Source organism: Euprymna scolopes, chromosome 15 (genome assembly GCF_053919585.1).
Source record: "Euprymna scolopes isolate OS-2025 chromosome 15, ASM5391958v1, whole genome shotgun sequence".
In the NCBI taxonomy this organism is placed as follows: Eukaryota; Metazoa; Mollusca; class Cephalopoda; order Sepiida; family Sepiolidae; genus Euprymna; species Euprymna scolopes.
Genome location: NC_136496.1, coordinates 3,503,847 through 3,527,714, shown reverse-complemented (window position 1 = coordinate 3,527,714; position 23,868 = coordinate 3,503,847). Strand labels below are relative to the sequence as shown.

Below are 23,868 nucleotides of genomic sequence, written 5' to 3'. Positions count from 1 at the left end.
ATATATAAATAACGATATATACATATATATATAAATAACGATATATATATTATATATATATAAATAATATATATATCGTTATTTATATATATATATATATCGTTATTTATATATATATATATCGTTATATATATATATATATATATATCGTTATATATATATATATATATATATCGTTATATATATATCGTTATATATATATATATCGTTATATATATATATATCGTTATATATATATATATCGTTATATATATATATATCGTTATATATATATATATCGTTATATATATATATATCGTTATATATATCGTTATATATATCGTTATATATATATATATCGTTATATATATATATATCGTTGTTTATATATATATATATATATATCGTTGTTTATATATATATATCGTTATTTATATATATATATATATATCGTTATATATATATATCGTTATATATATATATCGTTTTATATATATATATATATATCGTTTTATATATATATATTACGGGATTTCCTTGGATTTTACTTGTACAAATGGAAATTCTTTTAGCTTTCTTTTAAGTTTTACATTTTTGATTATCCATTCATGTGTAATCACCTTTTTCTTTACCATATTCCCTCTGCTTAATTTATTTTGTTTTCAAGTAAGATCTTTGACTTACTTGTTTCATCAAATACTTCTGCATGCAAAATCCGATCCCGCATTTTGCTAATTCCTACCCTCTGATGAGAAGGAAAGTATTTCTTCGAAACTGCACGGATTAAGGACTATCCATTTATCTGGTGTTTCTTTTTAAATTGAATATGTTTTTAACTCATTTCAAAGTGTTTTTTAACATATTTTATTAGCTGTTGTCTCATATATATTTCCAGAAATGTCTTAAGAGTTGTTCGGGCGATTATATAATGTCAGCCCCTTTTATGAAACTGGTTTCTTATCGCTGAGCACTATCAGTGGTAATAAAGTCAGTCAACGCAGATCGTCATATAAGATCACTCTGACTGACGTTAACAGCATTTAAGAATAAATGTTAAATTTCAACTATCTCTCGCGGTTTACGGTAGCCTAGTGTTTCAGGTCCTTGCTAATGAAGCCAGACATGACTTCTGTTGCCGGGGTTCGAGTCTTTCAACTGATGTTAATCGTGACATCCTGCACTGATTAATCCCGAAAGGATGAAACACTAGTGTCTGTGGGTATTTAATAATTATAGTAAATAATAACAATACGTAAAGTTATGAAAATATATATGGCAATTAAGCTTAATTGCCACACACACACATATATATGATGAAAAAAAAATTCATTTTATCATTCTGTTAAAATGGAACATCAAACATTTATATATATATATATATATATAATATATATATATATATACTCATAACTTATTACCTAGCTCTACCTATGTATTGAGCACTGTTGAAGTAAATACTGAAAAATTTATGCATAAAATTATATCTTCGTGTATTAATTTACGTGATTAAATGAAGTAATCATGTGTGTATGTATTATGGAAAAAGCAAAAAAAAAAAAAAAAAAGTGGAGTTTCCCCCCCCCTTGGAATAAGAGATGTGGCGAATGAAAAATTTTCATAAAAGAAAATTAAAATATTACAAGTTCTCAAAAGTAAAAAAATATAAAAAAAACTCTTACTTAATATAGTGTATGTAGGCATCCTTCTGAAAAAATAAAACAATTAGATTGACAGCCAACAAGGACTATGTAATAAATATATATATATATATATATATATATATATATATTAGTCGAAATAAGTTGTAAGTATTTTATAGAAAAATACTAAAAAGAATTTTAAAAAGCAATTTAAATTCTTCGAAATATTAACTTAATTAAAAATTACATATAGAGATTAAACTACAAAACGATGAAAAATAGAAAAAGAAACTTAAACTTTTATATAGAAAACGAGGATCATTAGCTGTTTACCATGTAACTGTTTCGGAGATATTAAAACTGGACAGCTGTTAAGTTAATAGCTTCTCACTGAAAAATACCATTTCCCCAATAAGGAATGTAGACAAAATGTCAATTAGCATAAAAAATTGTATAGGAATGAAGAGGTATAATAAAATTATATAGGAATGAAGAGGTATAATAAAATTATATAGGAATGAAGAGGTATAATAAAATTATATAGGAATGAAGAGGTATAATAAAATTGTATAGGAATGAAGAGGTATAATAAAATTGTATAGGAATGAAGAGGTATAATAAAATTGTATAGGAATGAAGAGGTATAATAAAATTGTATAGGAATGAAGAGGTATAATAAAATTGTATAGGAATGAAGAGGTATAATAAAATTGTATAGGAATGAAGAGGTATAATAAAATTGTATAGGAATGAAGAGGTATAATAAAATTGTATAGGAATGAAGAGGTATAATAAAATTGTATAGGAATGAAGAGGTATAATAAAATTGTATAGGAATGAAGAGGTATAATAAAAATTATAAAGGAATGAAGAGGTATAATAAAATTGTATAGGAATGAAGAGGTATAATAAAATTATATAGGAATGAAGAGGTATAATAAAATTGTATAGGAATGAAGAGGTATAATAAAATTGTATAGGAATGAAGAGGTATAATAAAATTGTATAGGAATGAAGAGGTATAATAAAATTGTATAGGAATGAAGAGGTATAATAAAATTGTATAGGAATGAAGAGGTATAATAAAAATTATAAAGGAATGAAGAGGTATAATAAAATTGTATAGGAATGAAGAGGTATAATAAAATTATATAGGAATGAAGAGGTATAATAAAATTATATAGGAATGAAGAGGTATAATAAAATTGTATAGGAATGAAGAGGTATAATAAAATTGTATAGGAATGAAGAGGTATAATAAAATTGTATAGGAATGAAGAGGTATAATAAAATTGTATAGGAATGAAGAGGTATAATAAAATTGTATAGGAATGAAGAGGTATAATAAAAATTATAAAGGAATGAAGAGGTATAATAAAATTGTATAGGAATGAAGAGGTATAAAATAATTATATAGGAATGAAGAGGTATAATAAAAATTATAAAGGAATGAAGAGGTATAAAAAAAATTTAAGTACCTTTGATACCAGACAAATATATCTATTGATGCTAAATCTTTTAATAAATTCTTAAGGAAAAAAAAACTTGGAGTATTAAATCGATTGCTACCTGTGAATCGTTACTGCTGATTTTATTTCGAATGTTGATTAAAGAACTCATAAATTGCTTGTATGCATCATTTTAATAATTCCATTTGCCGAGAATTTGATGGAAATCCAGAATGGAATTGACTTCGTCTTATTCAAAGTAGATTGTCCTCTTGAGTGTGATACCGAAATCCTTTCAAGCAAATAATTTTTTGACTTGGAAACCAATTAGTTTTATTTATTTATTTTTTGCAAGGTGTTTTTTTTTTCTCCACCTTCTCACTTCAAAATTACTGAATCCAATAAAAAATCCAACAAAGTGGTGACTTTCTTTTCTACCATTGTGCGACGCCATTTCATTAATTCTTGAAACATTTTTTCTTTCCAGTTATCACAATGATAGGAATTAGATGAAATTTCGAAAATTTATCAGACTTGGTTTCCAAAGGAATGGCAGTTTTTTTTTTTTTTTTTTTTTTTTTTTTTATGGGTTTTGTTTTTTACTTAAGGAGCTTCTTATAGTTGACTAGCCTGGGTGTCCAGTGTTGCCCGAATGTTTGGAGGTGTGTGTTCAGCAAAAAAAAAAAAAAAAGTTGAAAGAAGATGGTGTCTGATTAAAGAAAGATTAGGTTTAATAGTCTAATTAGGATTAACTTTTTTCTTGTGTGCTAAGGAAAAACAGTAACTTATTCAGCTGCACAAATGTTGAACCTGCTGTCTCAAGTGTTAAACACCCATCATAACTGTAAAATCTATACCTGTTGTGTGAAATAAAACAAAATATTATAGATCAGCTGTGTTGTGTTTTACTCGTCAAAAGTTGATTTAGTAATTATATAGACTGAAAAGCACATATGAACAATCGGCCAAATTGAATATATAACATAGATGTAACATGGCCGTTACGCTCAAACTGTGTTTGTTACAGTTCAAACCTCTCTTTGACCCTCACATTGTTTGGTGCCATTGAAAAGAAAACATAAATAAATCCTACTAGGATTTTTTTTCTGTCTTGTGGAGTGGGGGAGTAAAGATTTCAGTGTGCATTTATCAAAGTTACGTATAGGCAAGATATACACATGATCCAATCTCGTATGAACAAATAAACAGTAGAAAGTGGACCTAAGGTTTACTTTTGGCAGCCTCGTAACTGTGGCCTTTATTTTGTCCTTTATTCCTTACATTCCATGAGCGATTTTTCTGACAAAGGGGAAAGAATTGCTGTTTCATGGGCCAGAACCTATCCATCTCACTCTTATTGTTGGTTGTTTTTTTGTTTTTTTTTACCCCCCTCTCTATCTGTGCTCAAGTTTAAATGCAGATTCCATGAACAAAGCTTCTGTCTCTGAACTGCCTGTCCGTGGAACACTGTTCCGCTGGCTTGCTTCCGGGTTGAATATAACATGGTAGCTTTCAAATCCAATGTTTGTTGAGTCGTCCCCATAAATAATCCAAATTCTACCCAATTTTACAACGATTACTACCTTTATATACATTAACCCTTATCCCTGAGTGGCCTTAAATTGCCGCCATATGCTGCATATTCACTGAGCTCCCACTGGCGCTTGTGTAAAAGGCATGTTCCCAGCTCCAGACCCGTATTGAGGCAGCGGTTGAGGCTGAAGGCGACTACATTAGATATCACCTCTACTACATGATCCAAGTTAAAGGAATTGATTTTTTTTTTTTTTTTTTTCAATAAAAGTTTTAAAATAAAGTTGTAGTGTTGTTTTCTTTAGGGCGACAAATAAATCATTCCATCCTATATAAAATTTCTAACGAAAATAATCAAAATTGTTATTAAATGTTTGAAAGGAACTTCTTTTCTTGTCATTTTATTCTACATTGGACTATTCCAGTGAACAAGCCAGGGAAGAAGTTTATTCGAAATCTCAAACCGCGAGAATTCGCACCTTCTTGTGTTTCTTGCAATTTCGTCTGCCATATTTTGTTCAGAAAGTAAACAATCTCATTTTATGATACACACGTGAACATTTTGTTGTCGTTTTAAAACAACCCTCCCTCCTACACAACCAGTCTTTCCATTTGTATTTATTACTAGCGGGGGTACCCGGCGTTGCCCGAGTGTTTGTTTCCGGGACGGGGGGGGGGAGTTTTAAAAAATGTTATGGTAGGTAAGTAGGAAGGATCAAACCTGGAGTCATGAGTAAAAGTAGGAAAATAAAGTGTGAAAAAAAAAAAAAAAAAAAAAAAAAATCTGCAACGTTAACAGTTCGGCCACCAAGAAAAGTCCATTCCAGTTTTTTAGGAAAAAAACAAAACAAAAAAAACGACTACGGTAGGTCGGCGCGAACGTGAAAATATAATGTGAATTGTCCAGTGAAAATATAATGTGAATTGTCCAGTTCTCTTCTCAACTGTTCCTTGTGAACGATCCCCAAACGGTGTTAAGTGGTGGCAGGGTGAGGAGGAATTTATTAGAGAGAAAATATTTTACCACTTCCATTGATCTTAACCGATTTTGGCCGTGACTTCTCAGCAGAAAAAGTATAGAAATCTAAGATTATCGAGGAATTTGAGAAATAATAAGCCTATAACACACCTCAGATATTGTTCTGCCGTTTGTGCATATTATATTTGCATGAAATATCTTGATTTTTAATCCTATTAAGGTCAAAATCAGACGAGAAAAAATGAGTTCATTTTATTTATATAGAGAAGATAGAGAAGATAATTGTTGTTGTCTGTTGTTTTACTCAAACGAACAAAAATCGTTTCGCTTTTTTTTTCTTTCCGCTACACACCACGCCTCCTTTTTTTTTTTTTTTTTTAAAATCGAGGTCTGCTACAAAATAATAAATACAACAAAAAGTTTTTGATTCTTCGTGATGGCTTGTCTGCTAGCATCTTTTGTATTAACGTTCTTTTCGCGCCAAATGAAAAAAAAATATCAAAAATAAAAAAATCTTTCTTTCGTTGCTATTGAAACTTTGGCTCAGCCATTGTTGCTGCCGATTCTCCGTGGGTGGGTAAAGCGAAGAATCTGTTGAATCTATGCCTGGTTGGAATAATCTAATGTCTGTTTGGTTTGTCAACGCAACAAATGACTTTTCAACTCTGCCACGAGTTTCTTAAAATTCTCACAACAACATGGTTGAATGTGCTCCCTCTTTTGCGTGCAAGCTTCCCTTAAAGTGCAATCAACATCTGCTTCAAAAAGTTTTTCAACTATTGGAACCTATGGAAAGTCCACGAGTGATTAAAGAAAATACGTTTTCATGTTTATCTGCTCTATATACTAATACAATATTTGATTGTGTATGCGTGTTTCTTGCTTCCACGTTATTTACTATGAAAATAAGAAACATTTTGAATGCCTAATTTTTTTCATATCATCTGCAAACTCTATTTAGTGACATTACTCGAGGCTTAATTCCTGAAAAGTTGTAAACAAACGACTTATTCTACCACTGAACCTAAGTTCGAGTTGTACTTCCAAATATAGAGTTAGTAGAAGTTAGACTTTTTTTATACAATTTTTCAATGACTTATTTTTTTGATATCCCCACAAAACCTGTTTAGTGGCATTGCCACTATTAGTAGGGCTACATGACGTTGCCCGGGGCCATAAAAAAATGCATAAAAGCAGATAAAAAAAGATGCGTGCAACATCCTTTTATTAAAACTTCGATCTCTTTACTTTTCTCAGCCAATCTCGCTATCTCCCCTCCCCTGATTCCCTGTTTTTTTCCACATCCCTTTGTCTACCTTCGCCCTGCCTATTCCTCTATAACATTAGAAAATGTCTGACCCCCCCCCCAACCCACTCACCCCAACCTGAACCAGTTTACCCATTAAGGATTTATTTTTAATTTTAAAGTATTTGTTTATCCAGGGCAACGCTGATCAAGAATCTAAGGGGGTCATTCAATAAAGAGGGTGATTTTCTTGGCATAAGTTTACTTCTGTTTTATTTTTCAACATAGTCTCCAAGCTATGTCGCACACTTTTCCCATCTGTGTACAAGCTTCCATATTCTTTCAGTGTAAAAACCTTTAAACTGATGTCTCTGCCAGTCACTCACAATATTTTCTGTCATCATTTTCAAACATTACTCCTAAGTTTGTTTTGTATGTCTATCTTGACCTGCCTCAGCAGTTCACAGTAGTTGGCACTGTTCACAGTGCTTCCTTTCTAAAGGAATAAAATGGTGATTGGGCATTGCATGTCAAAAAAAAAAAAATGTGATCATCACCTTCCTCGTGGACCGCTGGGTTTTGAACTTTTTCACTGGAGAGCTTGCATGCTTCCACTCCATGGACTACCATTTAGACTTGGACTCATGTTTCATCTTCAAAAACTCATCACCATCCTTCTTAAAGAGAGACACTGCTGGAACAACTTTACCCTCCTCTGTTTGTGCTCTGCAGCATCTTTGACATCCACCTGCATCTGACCTTTAAATAACCAAGGTCATCATGGACAATTTTGTGCTGTCCCAACAGATAACTTCAAAATTCTTGTCACATCATCTGCTGTTCTTCTGTCAGACTGAATGAGGTCGTTGACTGATTCGATCCCATCAGGAGATATCACTTCTCTTCATTTTCAACACTGCCCCATCCTTCTTTAAATAATTTAGCCCAATTGTAGGCATTTTTTTCGGCTGAAATCTGTGACACCATACACAGTTGACGTTCTCCTATGAATTGCAACTGGTTTGCAATCTTCAACAACCAAAAACTTGATAACTAAACGCTTTTTAATCCTGGAGTATGCTTCTTGGTTGGCCACCTTTGTTAATTACCAAAACTCTTCAAACTTTTCATGAATCTGCAAAAGAAATTAAATTCACGTGAAAAAGATGTAAAACAAAGAAATAAAAAGTAAACTTAAATCTGTATTAGAAATCCTTTATTCATTGAATGACCCTTGTAAAAACTTTGTGGGTGTTTTGTATTTTTCAAGTTTTAGATGGACACACATACACACAGACGTTTGTGCTTTATAAAATAGATTAATATATTATTTAGTGAAACAAAAAACACACAAAACCATATCCAATAATATCCAATAAATCTGGAGTTTCCAACCTAGACAGTTTTATCAGAAATATGCAGTAACTAGAAAATTGTACATTTTTAAAAACGATTATGACATGCTGACTGTATTAGTTAAAATCGAGTTAATATGACACATAGAATAAGGGGAAAAAGATTTTTTAAATTAGTAAATATTGGCTTATTTCCAATATTTGTATTTAGTCAGTAAGCGACATGCAAAAGTTGGAATTGAAAATAGGTCAAATAAAAAGAACTAAAGTCTTTTAGTGAATCACTAGCAGGCTGCCCGGCATTGCCCACCTGTAAATCCCCCCCCCCCACAGAGATCCCTAGATGTAAAAGATCTTTCTACTCCAATAGTTTCTTCCCCAGAACCACTAGACTCTGGAATTCCATTCCCGGTCCCTGCTTCCTCAACTGTACTGACATGCAGAAGTTCAAGTGTAATGTGAACCGACATCTTGCTGCCCAAATCCCAACATAGTACCCCAGTAGTTGCTGCGCCTGATAGTAGCCCCCTACACCAAAGTGACAATGTGCCTTGTTTGGGGTGAAAATGTAATAATAAACCTGAAGACAATGAGTTAAGTATGATAACCATTAGGCCAGCCTTACACGATTTTAAAGTGTTTTCAAACCTACTTATTCTTAACATAAGGAATCTATCATGTGAATGATTCACGCATGCACATTCGTAAAATAGCAAACAGATAAAAATCCGACGCCTCCCTCCTCGGTACCAATTCTAAAAATTTAGACCCCTTAACAGCACTTTTTTTCTGGATGAAACCCAATTAAAGTTTTACACATATCTGAATACCCTATATACCAAATTTCAAATCTGTAGATCAAAAATTCGTTGAGTACATAGGTTGAGAAGTGTCCTCACACCTGCACACACACACTTTTATAGATATATAGATAGAATAATTTAATAGAAATAAAATATTTCACAACATAATTTGTTTTTGTAACAATTTTTGTAAAGCGAATAGTGTCTTTGTAGAGAAATAGGACATTCTCACACTCTCAAACGATTCAATTTTCATTAAATGCTCAAATTGATTGAATCGCTTAACAGAAATCCATTTTCTTTTGAGATTTGCAAATTTGTGGACTTTAATCTGCAAATTATTTTCAGTTTAAATTTCATCAAAATAATTTGTGCTGTTAGCAAATTTTTTTAAGCAATTAATTTTATTTTATATTTTAAGCAAATTTTATATTTTAAGCAATAATTGAGGGAATTTATATTTGTTACAGTAACAAATTCTCATTTTTCTCATCAATTTATAACGTCTGCTTTCATGTATTTGCTTTTAATTAACATCTGCGATTCTGAATTTTTGAGATGAGGATTAATTATTGATATTCTCATATTCTTATTTCTGTTCTCATCTTGAGTGTCATTTTCACAACGTTTCGGTTGATGTAACCTCCAGCCTTCTTCGATTGTACCTTGTAAAACTTGGAATCTTTTTGCCAATCTCAGGAGTATGCACAACATTTTGAACAGGACCCTTTATTTCATCCAGGGGTAGAATGACAAGGTAGAAGTCCTAAGTAATTCGAGATTTGCAAATTTGTGGAAATAACTTAAAATTCGGGTCGGCATTTTTTCCTTTTTATTTCAATACATTTATTACCATAACATTTTTATTTCAATACATTTATTACCATAACATTTTTATTACAGTACATTTATTACCATAACGTTTTTATTACAGTACATTTATTACCATAACGTTTTTATTTCAATACATTTATTATAACATTTTTATTTCAATACATTTATTATAACATTTTTATTTCAATACATTTATTATAACATTTTTATTTCAATACATTTATTATAACATTTTTATTTCAATACATTTATTATAACATTTTTATTTCAATACATTTATTACCATAACATTTTTATTTCAATACATTTATTACCATAACATTTTTATTTCAATACATTTATTACCATAACATTTTTATTTCAATACATTTATTACCATAACATTTTTATTTCAATACATTTATTACCATAACATTTTTATTTCAATACATTTATTACCATAACATTTTTATTTCAATACATTTATTACCATAACATTTTTATTTCAATACATTTATTACCATAACATTTTTATTTCAATACATTTATTACCATAACATTTTTATTTCAATACATTTATTACCATAACATTTTTATTTCAATACATTTATTACCATAACATTTTTTATTTCAATACATTTATTACCATAACATTTTTTATTTCAATACATTTATTACCATAATATTTTTATTTCAATACATTTATGACCATAACATTTTTTATTTCAATACATTTATTACCATAACATTTTTATTTCAATAAATTTATTACCATAACATTTTTTTTTCAATACATTTATTACCATAACATTTTTATTTCAATACATTTATTACCATAACATTTTTATTTCAATACATTTATTACCATAACATTTTTATTTCAATACATTTATTACCATAACATTTTTATTTCAATACATTTATTACCATAACATTTTTAATTTCAATACATTTATTACCATAACATTTTTTATTTCAATACATTTATTACCATAACATTTTTTATTTCAATACATTTATTACCATAACATTTTTATTTCAATACATTTATTACCATAACATTTTTTATTTCAATACATTTATTACCATAACATTTTTTATTTCAATACATTTATTACCATAACATTTTTTATTTCAATACATTTATTACCATAACATTTTTTATTTCAATACATTTATTACCATAACATTTTTTATTTCAATACATTTATTACCATAACATTTTTTATTTCAATACATTTATTACCATAACATTTTTTATTTCAATACATTTATTACCATAACATTTTTTATTTCAATACATTTATTACCATAACATTTTTTATTTCAATACATTTATTACCATAACATTTTTTATTTCAAAACATTTATTACCATAACATTTTTATTTCAATACATTTATGACCATAACATTTTTATTTCAATACATTTATGACCATAACATTTTTATTTCAATACATTTATGACCATAACATTTTTATTTCAATACATTTATGACCATAACATTTTTATTTCAATACATTTATTACCATAATATTTTTATTACCATAATATTTTTATTACCATAGCACTCCAAACAATGCATGTTTTTGTTTCTTTTTGTTCATTTCTTCTGCTATGAGATTAACAAAACCCTGCCATCTCCACACCGTCTCTCGTCCTCGTTCATCTCGCCTGGCGTACACTCTTCTTCTCTGACCTCATGCCATTTATCGCCTACGACTTTACACGTCCATTTTTTGCGGCACGAACTTGTCTTCTCTCTCGTCTATGTAGTGTTCTTTTTTTTTTTTTGTTCTCTTGTAGCGCAAGCTCATGCGCGCTTCCTAATTTACATGAGTGCCTTTTCAGCTACTGCTGCAAATATCTTTGCAAGCCCGCTATCCTACTGCTCCTGCTGATATTTTCCCACACACTCATATGCGATCTGTTAAACTTTGCTAGAACAACTAAATGTAAAGAGTTAGTAAAAGTTTAGTGTCCAGACGAAGAAAATGTGTATAAGTGAGACTGTGAATAGCTGTTATTTTTTTTTCTTGTTCAGATAATACAGCAAACTAGGTTAGATTTATTTTACCTGCTAAGAGCCTGTGTAGTTGTGCAATGACTGACAAAGGTTTGTGTGGCAAGTTGAGTCTCTAATTGTTAGGGTTGCTCTCAGTTCTCACTTGCGTAACTAATGCGAACCAAGTGCTTGCTTTTCAGAAAAAGTCAGTCCATTTTATTTATTCGTGAGCACATTATAAATAAATGTATATCTAATTTCAGTGTCGACTTTTTCTCCATTCTAAATAAGTTGCACCCTCCCTTTCATCAGAAGATTTTACAAACCATTTACATTGTCTTTGAGATCTTCTCTGGGAACAAAAATAAAATCTTAAAGTTAATGTGGTTTCTATTTAATTCTTTTTACCTTTATTTTTTCTCCTTGCTATAATCTCCATTCCATATTGTTTATTTTGTTCCATATTATTTTTTAATTGTAATCTTAACATTCATTTAGCTCTGTTTATTTTTTTTTTATTTAGCATAATGCATTATTTCATTCATTTTTATTTAGCATAATGCATTATTTCATTCATTGGTAGAGTGTTATGTTTCAACCTTGTCAAACTTTTCACACTGGATAAACACAAGGAGACGTTTGCTGAGAGTTTCCACAAAGGTTTTGTTTAGGAGAGAATTGACACTGGAGAGAGTGACTAACGTCTTTTAGGTAATCGTTTTTTACCTTAACTGAAATGAGTGATGCACGAAAAGAGACATTAAAGTAACACTTTGCAGTCTGGTTATCTAAAACTTCTACATTATTCATCTTTCCATGAAAAGACGGAGTTGAAAAGTTGTTTCTCTCAGTTTCAAAAAAGTGACGTTTTTCATCTCCTCATACCTTTGCTTTGTTTATCCTTTGACCTGCTGCCTATTGTCACAATTTTATATCGCCCATCTCTGGGAACGATTCATTTTTTGCAGATTTGAATTATCATGACTGCACTAAGTGTGACCCTTGTCAAAATCCACACTAGCTGACTTAATCGCCACCGACGTAAGGTCCCTAATATATAACATAAGCCTTTTTTCATACTTCGAAAAAGGCTAAATCCAAGGCAACCTGTTAGAAGACAGAGTAGGTTTATTCTATTTGATCTTTGTTCCAAATCATTGATCAAAAGACTGTGATAAATTGAAAATCAAATCTCGGAGCATTGTAAAATTACATGTTAACACATTTAGCGTTTTCATCGGAACTGCCGACTTTTTTCACTCTCTCTCTCTCTCTCTCTCTCTCTTTGAACCATGTGATATCATATTCGTTTCTATAAATTCCCATGGCAGAGTAAAACTAGCCTTCTCTCCTCCCTAATACTTGATTTGAGCCCAAAACAATAAATGTTAAGGGTCATAATAGGGGTCAAAGTTAAAAAAAAATTTGACCTGTGCGGTCTCTACCAAATTACTCAGACAATTTCTAGTCTAAACATTTGAAATTTTATATAAAAGGTATTCAGAGATAGGGCAAGCTTTTTAATCGGTTTAGGTCGAAAATTTTTAGTTACCAATATGTAAATGTATGTATATATGTTTGCATGTCTGCCTAAAACTTTCAACAGAGGTGATGAATTTTCACAAGATCAGTACCGTTTTGAAGCTCGACCCTTCAGACAACAAATACCGAAAAATTGGCTAAAAACATTAATTTCTTCACCCTCAATTGGGCACTTTTCTACAGGCAGGGGTTGCTTTTTTTTCACCAATATTTTCGAAAGTTATTCCCTCTTTTCGATTGTCTAGCCTTAATTTAAACCTACGTCACTTCCGGTTTGGCAGTGGTCGTAATAGCAAAGACGTCAGGTTTTTTCCTGATCTTTTCCTCCTTCGTGGTACCGGTTCGAGCCTGCCTTCCTACTACAATGTTTTTTTTTTTCTGCTCAACACACATCCTCAAATATTCGGGCAATGCTGAACTGAAATGCTAGTGTGTGTGTATGTATATATATATATATATATATATATATATATATATATATATACACACACACACACTAGCATTTCAGTTCGGCATTGCCCGAATATTATATATATATATATATATATATATATATATATATGAAATTTATTGCTGTGAGTCCAGAATATCCTCTGAAGATGAGGAGAGATCCGACCAGCTTCCTCAGAATCTGACGAAGCTGGTCGGATCTCTCCTCATCTTCAGAGGATATCTTCCTAGCGGAAACAGTATGTAAATTCATTCTGGACTTGCAGCAATAGATTTCCTATATACTGCTCTGGCTACACATTGAGCACTCTAGTCCTGTTTTTTTTTTTTTTTTTCATCACTGGAGGAAATATATATATATATATACACTTTTACAAGAGTATTAATAAAAGTGTTGCAATATATCAAACAGAATAAGAGCAGTTTTCACTATTGCAACAACAGTGTTATGTTTGGCAATCAATTATTCCAAGAGAAAGATTTTAATATTGACATCTGTTTAAAAAAATTTTTTTTTCAGCTGGTGTTTCAATTAATTATCGCATTTTTTTAAATTTTTTGTAACCGGATGTAATTATTCGAGTTCTCGTGTTTTTAAAAATTTTTTTCTTAAAAAAAGAAAAAGAAAAACTAAAAAGAAAAATTTCAAATGCGTTTAAACATTGACATTTTAGAGTATCTGTGCGAATTAATTTCAAAATATTCTTGACAAGCCACAATTTCATCGAAATAATCCAATTATGAAACACTGCATTAATTGTCGTAGTCATGGGTGTGACTATGTATTGAGCTCTACTATTCAAGATTTCATAGACCCAACACACCATCACTACATATTATAAAAGTGACCTTGTCTGTGCAGAATAGTCTCTACTAAGCTGCTGTCAATTTTTGGTCCACAAACTTGATATATGGGATAAATGTTAAAATGGCAATGCAAAAAGAGATTTAATCGCTTTCTACTCATTTATTAAATTAAATTGTTTAATGGTCCCCCGACGAAATTCACCCTTGTCTGTTCGTCTGTCCACACTTTTCTCAATAACTACGCCTTGGAATTTTTAAAATTTTGCGCAAACATTAAACATGATATGAGTAAAAACAGTAACAGAATGGATTTTGGGTTAAAATGACTTTTGGATTTTTATAAAACTTTTTTAAAGTGGTAACTGATTTCTGTATAATTTTGTTTGTCTGTACTTTGCGATAACTCTTGGGTGTGCCCCAGGGGCTCTTTTAGGGCTAATAAAAACACTCCATTTTTGGGACTATTTTACCATATTTGACCAAACTTTTCTGTGTATGTGTATTTAGCAGTTTTGCATGGTGCTGAAATTTAAATATGGTAAGGCCTTGGGGGCTAAATGAAGGGGGGGTGTAAATGATGGACTTAGTCATTTTTTTTTTGCGTAGTGCAAAACTCAAGTTTACATGGTAAGGCCTAAAACTGCCCCGTTTGTTCATTTTCATCAGGATTTGACGTCCCCTGGAGACTTTTGAGGTTAAATGGGGGGGGGATGCTGAACTTAGTCATTTTTTGCATGCTTCACTTAAAACTGAAAGAGCTCTAGAGATTTCCACTCATGGTTATGTATGTGTGTGTATATAATATCAAATTTGAGTCATTCAATAACTGTAAAAATTTATGACGTGAAATGGTTAAATTTCAAATCCAAAGATTTTTATTATTCTATGTATTTAATATTTCAAACATATGTTAATAAAAATCTATTAATTTGAAATTTAACCATTTCACGTCATAAATTTTTACATTTATTGAATGAGTAAAATTTGATTCATTTGCGCTATCTTGTATATCGAGCAATTTTTATTTAGATGGGACAGCACTTACAAAATATTATTGGCAGTAATATTCTATAAGACTTATAATCACAGGTTTCCATACCAGTTGATTGTTAGATAATTTTATTCTGAAGTGTGTGTGTGTGGATATATATATATATATTAGTTATCCCCACGCAAATAACTAAAAATTAACTATTTTCTAGATACTTCATAATAAAGTAATGTTTTGTGTTTGTCATTTTTATTGTCCTATATATATATATATATATATATATATATATATATGATAGATTTGTCTATCTAATCCTGGTCTGTTTTTAATGTGGAGAAAATCCAGCTTCTCCCGGGATTGGGACAAAAATAAAAGTTGCTTGCGTCTAGAAGGACTTTTCTTTCACCAGAAAAGATGTGTATCAGAATAGATACTACTCTATCCTCTCTGCCAAAGATTTGAAGAATTTTGACTTTTTTCTTATCTGCAGTTCGGAGTGATCCTAATCTTAAAAATTAGTCTGACAAGATACACCTGAAGAAAGAAATTACATCAGCCGAAATGTGAGAATTGTCCAAATAGTCACACTTAATCGTTGCTCATCTTTCATTAGACAATCATTCCGTTTCATTGAATCATACCCTTCAGTAGCTTTGATAAGTGGTCAAACAATAGTAAAAAAAATGGGGGGGGGGGGCTGCTTTCCTAATCTGATGAAGGCGTTTTGGGAAGAAAGGCTGTTTTAAAAGTGTGTGTGGGGTGGGGGGTATGAATTTATTTCACTTTTAAAGTTGGCAGTTTTCGATGCTGAAGTTTAGAATTTTTGACAGACTTCCAATTCCAGGAATTTGTAAAATTTGTCTTGGCAGCAAATTTACGAATCGATCCTTGAATTTTGTTCTCATTTACTAATTAACAATTCCCAAGAGGGGGAGAGTTTGTTTTTAGCATTCAAAGCTGCATTGTATCATTTCAATTTGGCTAATTCTACTCTGAGAAAAACAATATGAAAATTAAGAAACTATAAATTTCACAAACGCAAAGAATTTCTTGGTTAAAGGTGGAAACAGAAAATATAATGAAATCAAAACTGAAATAAAAGTTTAAAAAATAAAATCAAATTAAAAAAAGGAATCAACAAAAAAAAAAAAATTTTTTTTAAATAAAATGAAAAAATATAAGTTTAATTAAAACATAAAATATTAAATAATAAATATAAAATAACAAAATAAACATTAAAAAATAAGATAAAAAATAAATAAAAACAAAATAGTCAGAATCGCAAAGATTTTTTTAAAGAAATTTTAATCCACGTAACAGAACATACGATAAAATTAAAAAGAATGAAATAAAAAAATAAATATAAAAAAAATAAATTAAAAAATCTTGCGAAAAAAAAAAACATGCAAATAATCTTATTTAGAGTGATGCATATAAATCCTTTTTTTTTTTTTTTTGCTTTTTAAATTATAATCCACAAATTTATTCAATAATTCATAATTCCACACATAACAAAATATTATATTTAATAGGGTTTGTACAAACTTGAAAAGTCCTTAAATTTTTACTTTTGCCTTGAAAATGCCTTATTTCTATTATTTCCTTGAAAATATGGAAAATTTCTTGAAAAATTGTATTTTTTGTGTTGAAATATTAAAAAATAATTTGCTAGTATTTATTTCGATTTTATTTTTAAGTATTAATAAAAATATCATTAAAATATTTAAAAATTTGAAAATAAAATCGAAATACATTGTTCTGAAATTGCATAGTATTGTGGATACATGAGTTGCGTTCCTTTATCACAAAACTGCCTTGGGTAGTTTTGTGATAAAGATTGAATTCTCTATTTTTGCTATTTATAATTTAATTTTATAATTATTTTTAAGAGGGGGAGGAGTAGTGCCGACTGCCCTAAATAAAATTACCTCCTCTCCTCTCTACAAAATACTTTCCTTGTGCAGAAGGGACTCTCTAATGGCGAATCCCCTCCCTTAAAAATAATTCTGATAATTTAGAATTCGGCTGCTTGGACTCAAAAAAAAAAAAAAAAGGGACAAAACGGCAGCCATCTCGGTTGGAAGTCATAAAGAAAGTTAATATGTCAGATGAAATAAAAAGCATTTAAAACTACTTTAAAAAACAAACAAACAAAAAATGATGCAGGTAATTTGCAAAGTAACTGGCTATGGTAACATTTACGTATTTTTGAATTGTAACCACATTTTCGAATGATGTGGATTGTAAAACAAACCCTAAATTTTGTTTTGAAAACTTGAATTTTGTCTGGAGAAGGCCTTGAAAACCTTTGAAAAGTCCTTGAAAATGGACATTGAAAATCTGTACTAACCTTGGTCTTTGCAACCACGTTAAGCTGCAAATATTTTATTAAAACTTATTAGATATGTTAAATTAAAATTTCATATAGTCAAAGACTTTTTTGCTCTACTATCCCCAACTGATTTCAATTACCAAATTGGAAATTGGAACAGTCTTTGCGTGTGTGTATATATATATATATATATATATATATATATATTTATTTATTTATATTTGAAACACAGACTTGGAAATTTGCCAACAGACTTAAAGTCTTCCCTGGAATAATAGCAGTAGAGAGGCATTTGCAGAGCTAAGTCAATTCGTGATGGTCCTCCGTGTGGGGTTTCATTAAGCAGATCAAGCATACTAGTCGAGGGTCCGTTTTTGATAATCAGACAAACTGGGTCATTGAGACAACGGTGGTCTTTTTTTTTTTTTTCTATCAAGCTATGCTATTTGTCCTATCAGCGCTAAACCCTTGTCTTACCCTAACCCTAACCCTTGTCTTCTCGATTTGGGAAAGAGGTTGCCATGAACTAACTGCCTAAGGTGCCTTCACCAAACAATGCTAACAAGTTTCAGAACTTTTTTCAAATTAAGAAGCTATTGTGATTTGTTTACACTGCAATTGTATAAAATCTTTTTGACGATGAATACAGGGTGGAATGATAAAATTGTCATCCTGGAAAAGACAACACGATTCCATTTCCGTTTAAAAAAACAGTTTTCTTTTTGTTGCAGACTATCTACTAGTTGTGTACAAATCCCAAGCGCGATAGAAGCCTTCTATCATGTCGGAAAGTTACACAATGTTCAGCAAGTAAAGTCGTACGACTCCTGCTCTCTACCGATCCACGTTATGACAACAAGACCATTGCCAGCACCCTTGAAATACAAATCCTGACCGTTCAACACTTGACGAAACAGCGAAATGAAGTTTCCGGCCATGGTTATAGTTTCATGTGAGGGCCACATCATGCCACCTCACATCTTCGAAGTTGGCTTGAATGAAACTCAACACCAAAGTTGAGTGGATGTACTGAAGAGTGTTGTGGTATCCTGGTGCAATCAGGTGGCCACTGACAGACCGTGGGTGTGGCAGCAGGACTTGATGCTGGCCCATAGGTCCAAAGAGATCAAGGCTTGGCTTCAGGAGGAGTGCTAGAACTTTGCACCCTTCTCTCACTGTCCCCCCCCCTCTTTCCCCAACCTGAACCTGCTGGACTACTTTGTTTGATCATACGTTGAGAACATCACCAACATGACCTCCTACAACACTGATCACTGCTATCTGTCGAGCTGCTGCCAGCGCTTGTGGAAAAGGCATGCTCCCAGTTCTGGACCTCTATCCGGGCAGTGATTGAGGCTGAAGGTGGCTACATTGAATAGATGCCAGCTCTACTACATAATCAAGTTACTTGAATTTATTTTTTCAATAAGTTTTAAAATGAAGCTGTAGTGTTTTCTTTGGGGCGATACTGTCATTATTCCACGCTGTAGAGCTGTTATTACAAGTCGATAGAAGTGAGGAAGCTCTGTTAGACCCTTACTTTTGTACTTTATGTTCATTTTCTATGAATCGCATGGTTCTGTTGTTGGCATTGGTTTCTCTCGACATCTCTCCAGTTAGAATTCTTTCTATAAAGACATCAGCGACTTACAAGATGTGTAACATACAGTGCATATGAGCACGCAGGAAAGCATCAGAAGCAGCAGGAAAATATGGCTGGCTTGCAAAGAGATTAGCAGCAGCAGTAGTCGAAAAAGGTGCATTTGCAAATTAGGAAGTGTGCATGAGAAACGAAAGAGAAAAGGGAGAAAAAAAATCATATGCTCAGGAGAAGCAAAGTGGACGTTGAAGAGAATTGACGTGTAAAGTTGAAGACGACTGAGTCTAGCATGGGATCGGAAGAAAGTGAAACGCGTGTTAAAATAAACGTGTAACTGCGAGAGATGTTTTTAAATGATACTGAAAGTAATAGTAATAAACGCTTTTGTTAAAAAAAGGACAATGTCGACCCAGATTTTTATTTATTTTTTTCTTTTGTTTGTAATGACAACGTTACACATGGAACACATGAAGGTTGACAATATCCTAAGTGGAAGTGTTTCTGTGGGACGAACTGGACTTCAACTTAACACCCAGATGTCAGTTTGTGTTGTTAACCATTTGGCCACTGTCACCTCCTTACTTTCTGTTAATATTTTTTTATTTTTTTTTAATTTCTTTTTGGTTCTTAAACAAATTATAATATATGATATTAATAATAAAATTAAAAATAAAAATGATAAAAATACTTTTATTGAGTTTTGTTGATATAGAGTGAAATATTCAACATTAAATAATCCAAGTTGATAATTTATTCAATAGAAGAAACCAAATCGATTATTCAAGTTTGATTTTTTTTTTTTTTTTTTTTTTTTTTTTTTTTTTTTTTTTAGTATGAAAAAAAAAAAAAATTAAAAAAAAACTTCTGTGAATAAGGAAGTCATTTTTTCATGTGTTTGGATGTGTATCTATGAATAAAATTAATATTGAAAAAATTTTTTTATCTTTTCCAGAAAATACTTACGAACACGTTACAGTGTGGATAGAGATTTTTCTATTGAGGTAAGTTCAAGATTTTTTGAAAACTAATTTTTAAAATAATTAATTCTGCAGAATCTTGAGGAAATGGCAAACATTTAACTCCTGGAATTAAAAAATTAAAAAAAAAAAAAACGTTTGTTTCTATCTGATTCAAGAAATCTGTTTATATAAGCTATATATTAGTGTTGGGACGATTGAGAATCAGAAAAATCAGAACTATTTTGTGTGTTGGAATTGGAAAAATGTGTGCCAATTTTTTTATGCAAAATATGATATTTTCTTTCCTTCACTCTGCCTGGCTGGTGCAAACATGTCAGTAGACAGCTGGAGACTTGAACGACAATTAATTTTCTGCTGGAACTATTGGGCCCACAAGTAGTTGGTTTCGGAAGTGGTTAGCAATATTCTAGGAGTTGATCCAAAATCGAAACTGGACTGTGATGGTTCAAAATGCAGTCTATGCTCAGGAGGAAGCCGACTCCATCCAATCAGGATGATAGCCACTACAAGTACTAAAACTATCCACACAGAGGACCCAACAAGTATCTGTTTACATTAGACTTGAAGACGACCATGTTGCAGTCGGTTACAAAGAAGTCTTGTGGTATTTTGTTCCACAGGTAAGATGATCTAGAAAATAAACTTCATATAAGTTCTGTTTGGTTTCTGCTACATAGAAAGGAAGGTTTTTGTTACGTAGAAAGGAAGGTTTTTGTTACGTAGAAAGGAAGGTTTTTGTTACGTAGAAAGGAAGGTTTTTGTTACGTAGAAAGGAAGGTTTTTGTTACGTAGAAAGGAAGGTTTTTGTTACATAGAAAGGAAGGTTTTTGTTACGTAGAAAGGAAGGTTTTTGTTACGTAGAAAGGAAGGTTTTTGCTACATAGAAAGGAAGGTTTTTGTTGTGGTTAAGAAAAATGCTGGATTCTCACATATGTAAAACTGCAAAAAAAAAAATCCAGAACATGACATGTTTACTAGTAGAGTTCACGCTGTGAATGCTTCCAAGAGAACACAAAGGATTTGACTCAGTACCAACCATGAGCTTTATAGAAGTAGGCTAGCAAGATCTCTTCTGCGTGAAAGAACCTGTAGTAAAAAGATCACTCTTCCCCACTAGATTGCTAAATCGGTTTTGTAATTTAGCGAGGCAAGAGATGACCCCAAGTAATACCTCCTCAAATATGACCGCAGTACTTCAGCTAAGGATGGATCTGGCTTTCGAACATGCAATGTTGCAATTTTCCTTTTCTATTTATTGTTTATTATCTGTTCTTTTTAAGTATTGTTTTTCCAAATAATTTACCACACGTTTATTTTTTTAGCTCATTTAGCTCAGGTCTGATCTATCCATTAGTAAAGCGTTGATAATCGAAATTGGTCGACGTCATCAAGTTTTTGTAACATGATTAAATATTGCATTCTAAACAATACTTTATTGAGATGATTATTAGGAAAAATCGGAACTTTTGAGGGTTTAAAAATTTGTGCCAATTTTCCGATGCCAAAAACGATTTTTTTTTTTTATTGTACGAGTTTTTTTTTTTTTTTTTTACATTAATCCAAAAATTAATAATAAAAACAAACAACTAATATAGCTAAATATTTAAAGATTTAAAGAATCAGTATGCGGTTGTACCTCAGAGGTCAATCCTTGGACCTTTATTATTCCTGATATTCATAAATTACCTCCCTGACAAAATAGTCTCTGAGATGGGTATATTTGCTGACGACACCACACTCTATAACAGGGATGAGGGGAAAAATGAATGAACATATGTCTAAGGAAATGGTAGAAACTTGGAGGAAGACCTCCAATCTGTAGTGGAATGGGGACATAAATTGATGGTCACATTCAATGCTGCCAAGACTAAGCTTGTTTCCTTCAATAATTACAAGAAACCTTCTCAACCACCAATAGCAATGGCCAAAGACTCTTTATCTGAAAGTACATCTTTTAAACTCCTCGGCTTAACGTTCACAGGGAACATGAGTTGGAACAGATACATTGAGGACATTGCCAAGGCTGCTGCAAAAAAGGTGGGCTCCCTCTACCTTGCTAGAAAGTTAATTACACCCGAAAGTATCCTGTACCTCTACAAGGCCACCATTCGCCCATGTATGGAGTATTGTAGTCACATTTGGGCTGGTGCATCTGCTACTAGTCTCTCACTCCAAAACCTTGCTACCTCTTATGTATCGTAATTTAATTATTTAAGAGGACTGCTTAACAAGAATTTAGACGTGTAGTTTTGGAAATCTTTTAAAATTTGATAATAAAATGTTTCTTTTCTAGAAATGCTAGTTTGTGGAACACAATATCGCAGGACTGCTTCTCAGCTAACTATAACATGGCCGTTTTCAAGTCTGACATGAACAAGTTCTTGTTGAGCCGTCCTCTTAAATAAACAAACACTATCAAAGTTCCACCATTACTGATCATCAGTGTTATCTCATTGGCCACCTGACACTCATTAAACCTCAAGTGGCTTTCAGGTCTTGATAAGTGGTGACCCCCATCTTCCTTCAAAATAAAAGAAGAAAAATCTTCGCCCAAGAGAAAGAAATGGATATTATTTACAGCGATTCTAGATATACCAGTCTTTGCTGTGAATGTTTTATCGTGGTAGGGGGGTCCAGAAATTGGAGTTTATTTTTATTTCTTCCATGTGTATATTGTTAGATGTGACTAGGTGTTTCTTTAAGAGGCGCTGTCTGTCAATTAACCCTTCTGTTTTTATCCTAGGAAGAGTAACGTGTCTTTATAGTGGGGAGTGTGGGGGGGGGGACGTTTCTGAAACAGATGTTACATTCTGAGCACAGCAACTAGCTTTAAGCAGAACAAAACGATAGACATATTCCCTGTAGGTCAAAGGGTTGATATAGTGTCTGCTACCGGTGGGTTTTGTGTTGAGTTTTTGTCCTTATTCTCTCCTGAAGGGTTCTTTGGTACTATATGTGAATGCTGCAGTAAATAAACGAACAATGCATGTTTTTATAAACTTTTTTTTTTTTTTTTTTCAATTAAAAAAGCACTCTAAGAACTTTTTGCAACCGAGCACCTCATATGACACCCAACTTCATAACTTAATATCAAGCTCTACTTGCGCATTGAGCACTGTTTAATAGTGGAAATAGAATGCATAAAATATTAAAATAAATCTCCTTATAACATTTTATATGAATACATGAAATAATCATATATATATATATATATATATATAGTAAAAAAAAAAAAAAAAATTATATATATATATATATATATATATATGCAAGCCATTCAGCATTGCCCGGTCATAAAATACACTTAAATATGATATTTTAGTCTATAGTAGATTTCGTATTTATTATTATAGAACCAATACTCT

General features: G+C 31.4%; 1 protein-coding gene across 4 annotated transcripts in view; it reads left to right on the top strand.

Annotated features, from left to right (window-relative positions):
* Window positions 1-23,868, top strand: part of LOC145293695 (AP-1 complex-associated regulatory protein-like) — a 296,359-nt gene that overhangs the window by 117,412 nt on the left and 155,079 nt on the right. For all 4 annotated transcript variants that reach the window (XR_013869748.1, XM_080140106.1, XM_080140105.1 and 1 more), the window contains exon 2: window positions 20,476-20,524. Coding sequence is in view for 3 of the 4 variants with exons in the window: in XM_080140106.1 (XP_079996232.1) it covers window positions 20,476-20,524 (49 nt within the window). In the remaining variant the exon portion in view is untranslated. The remainder of the gene's footprint in view (window positions 1-20,475; window positions 20,525-23,868) is intronic.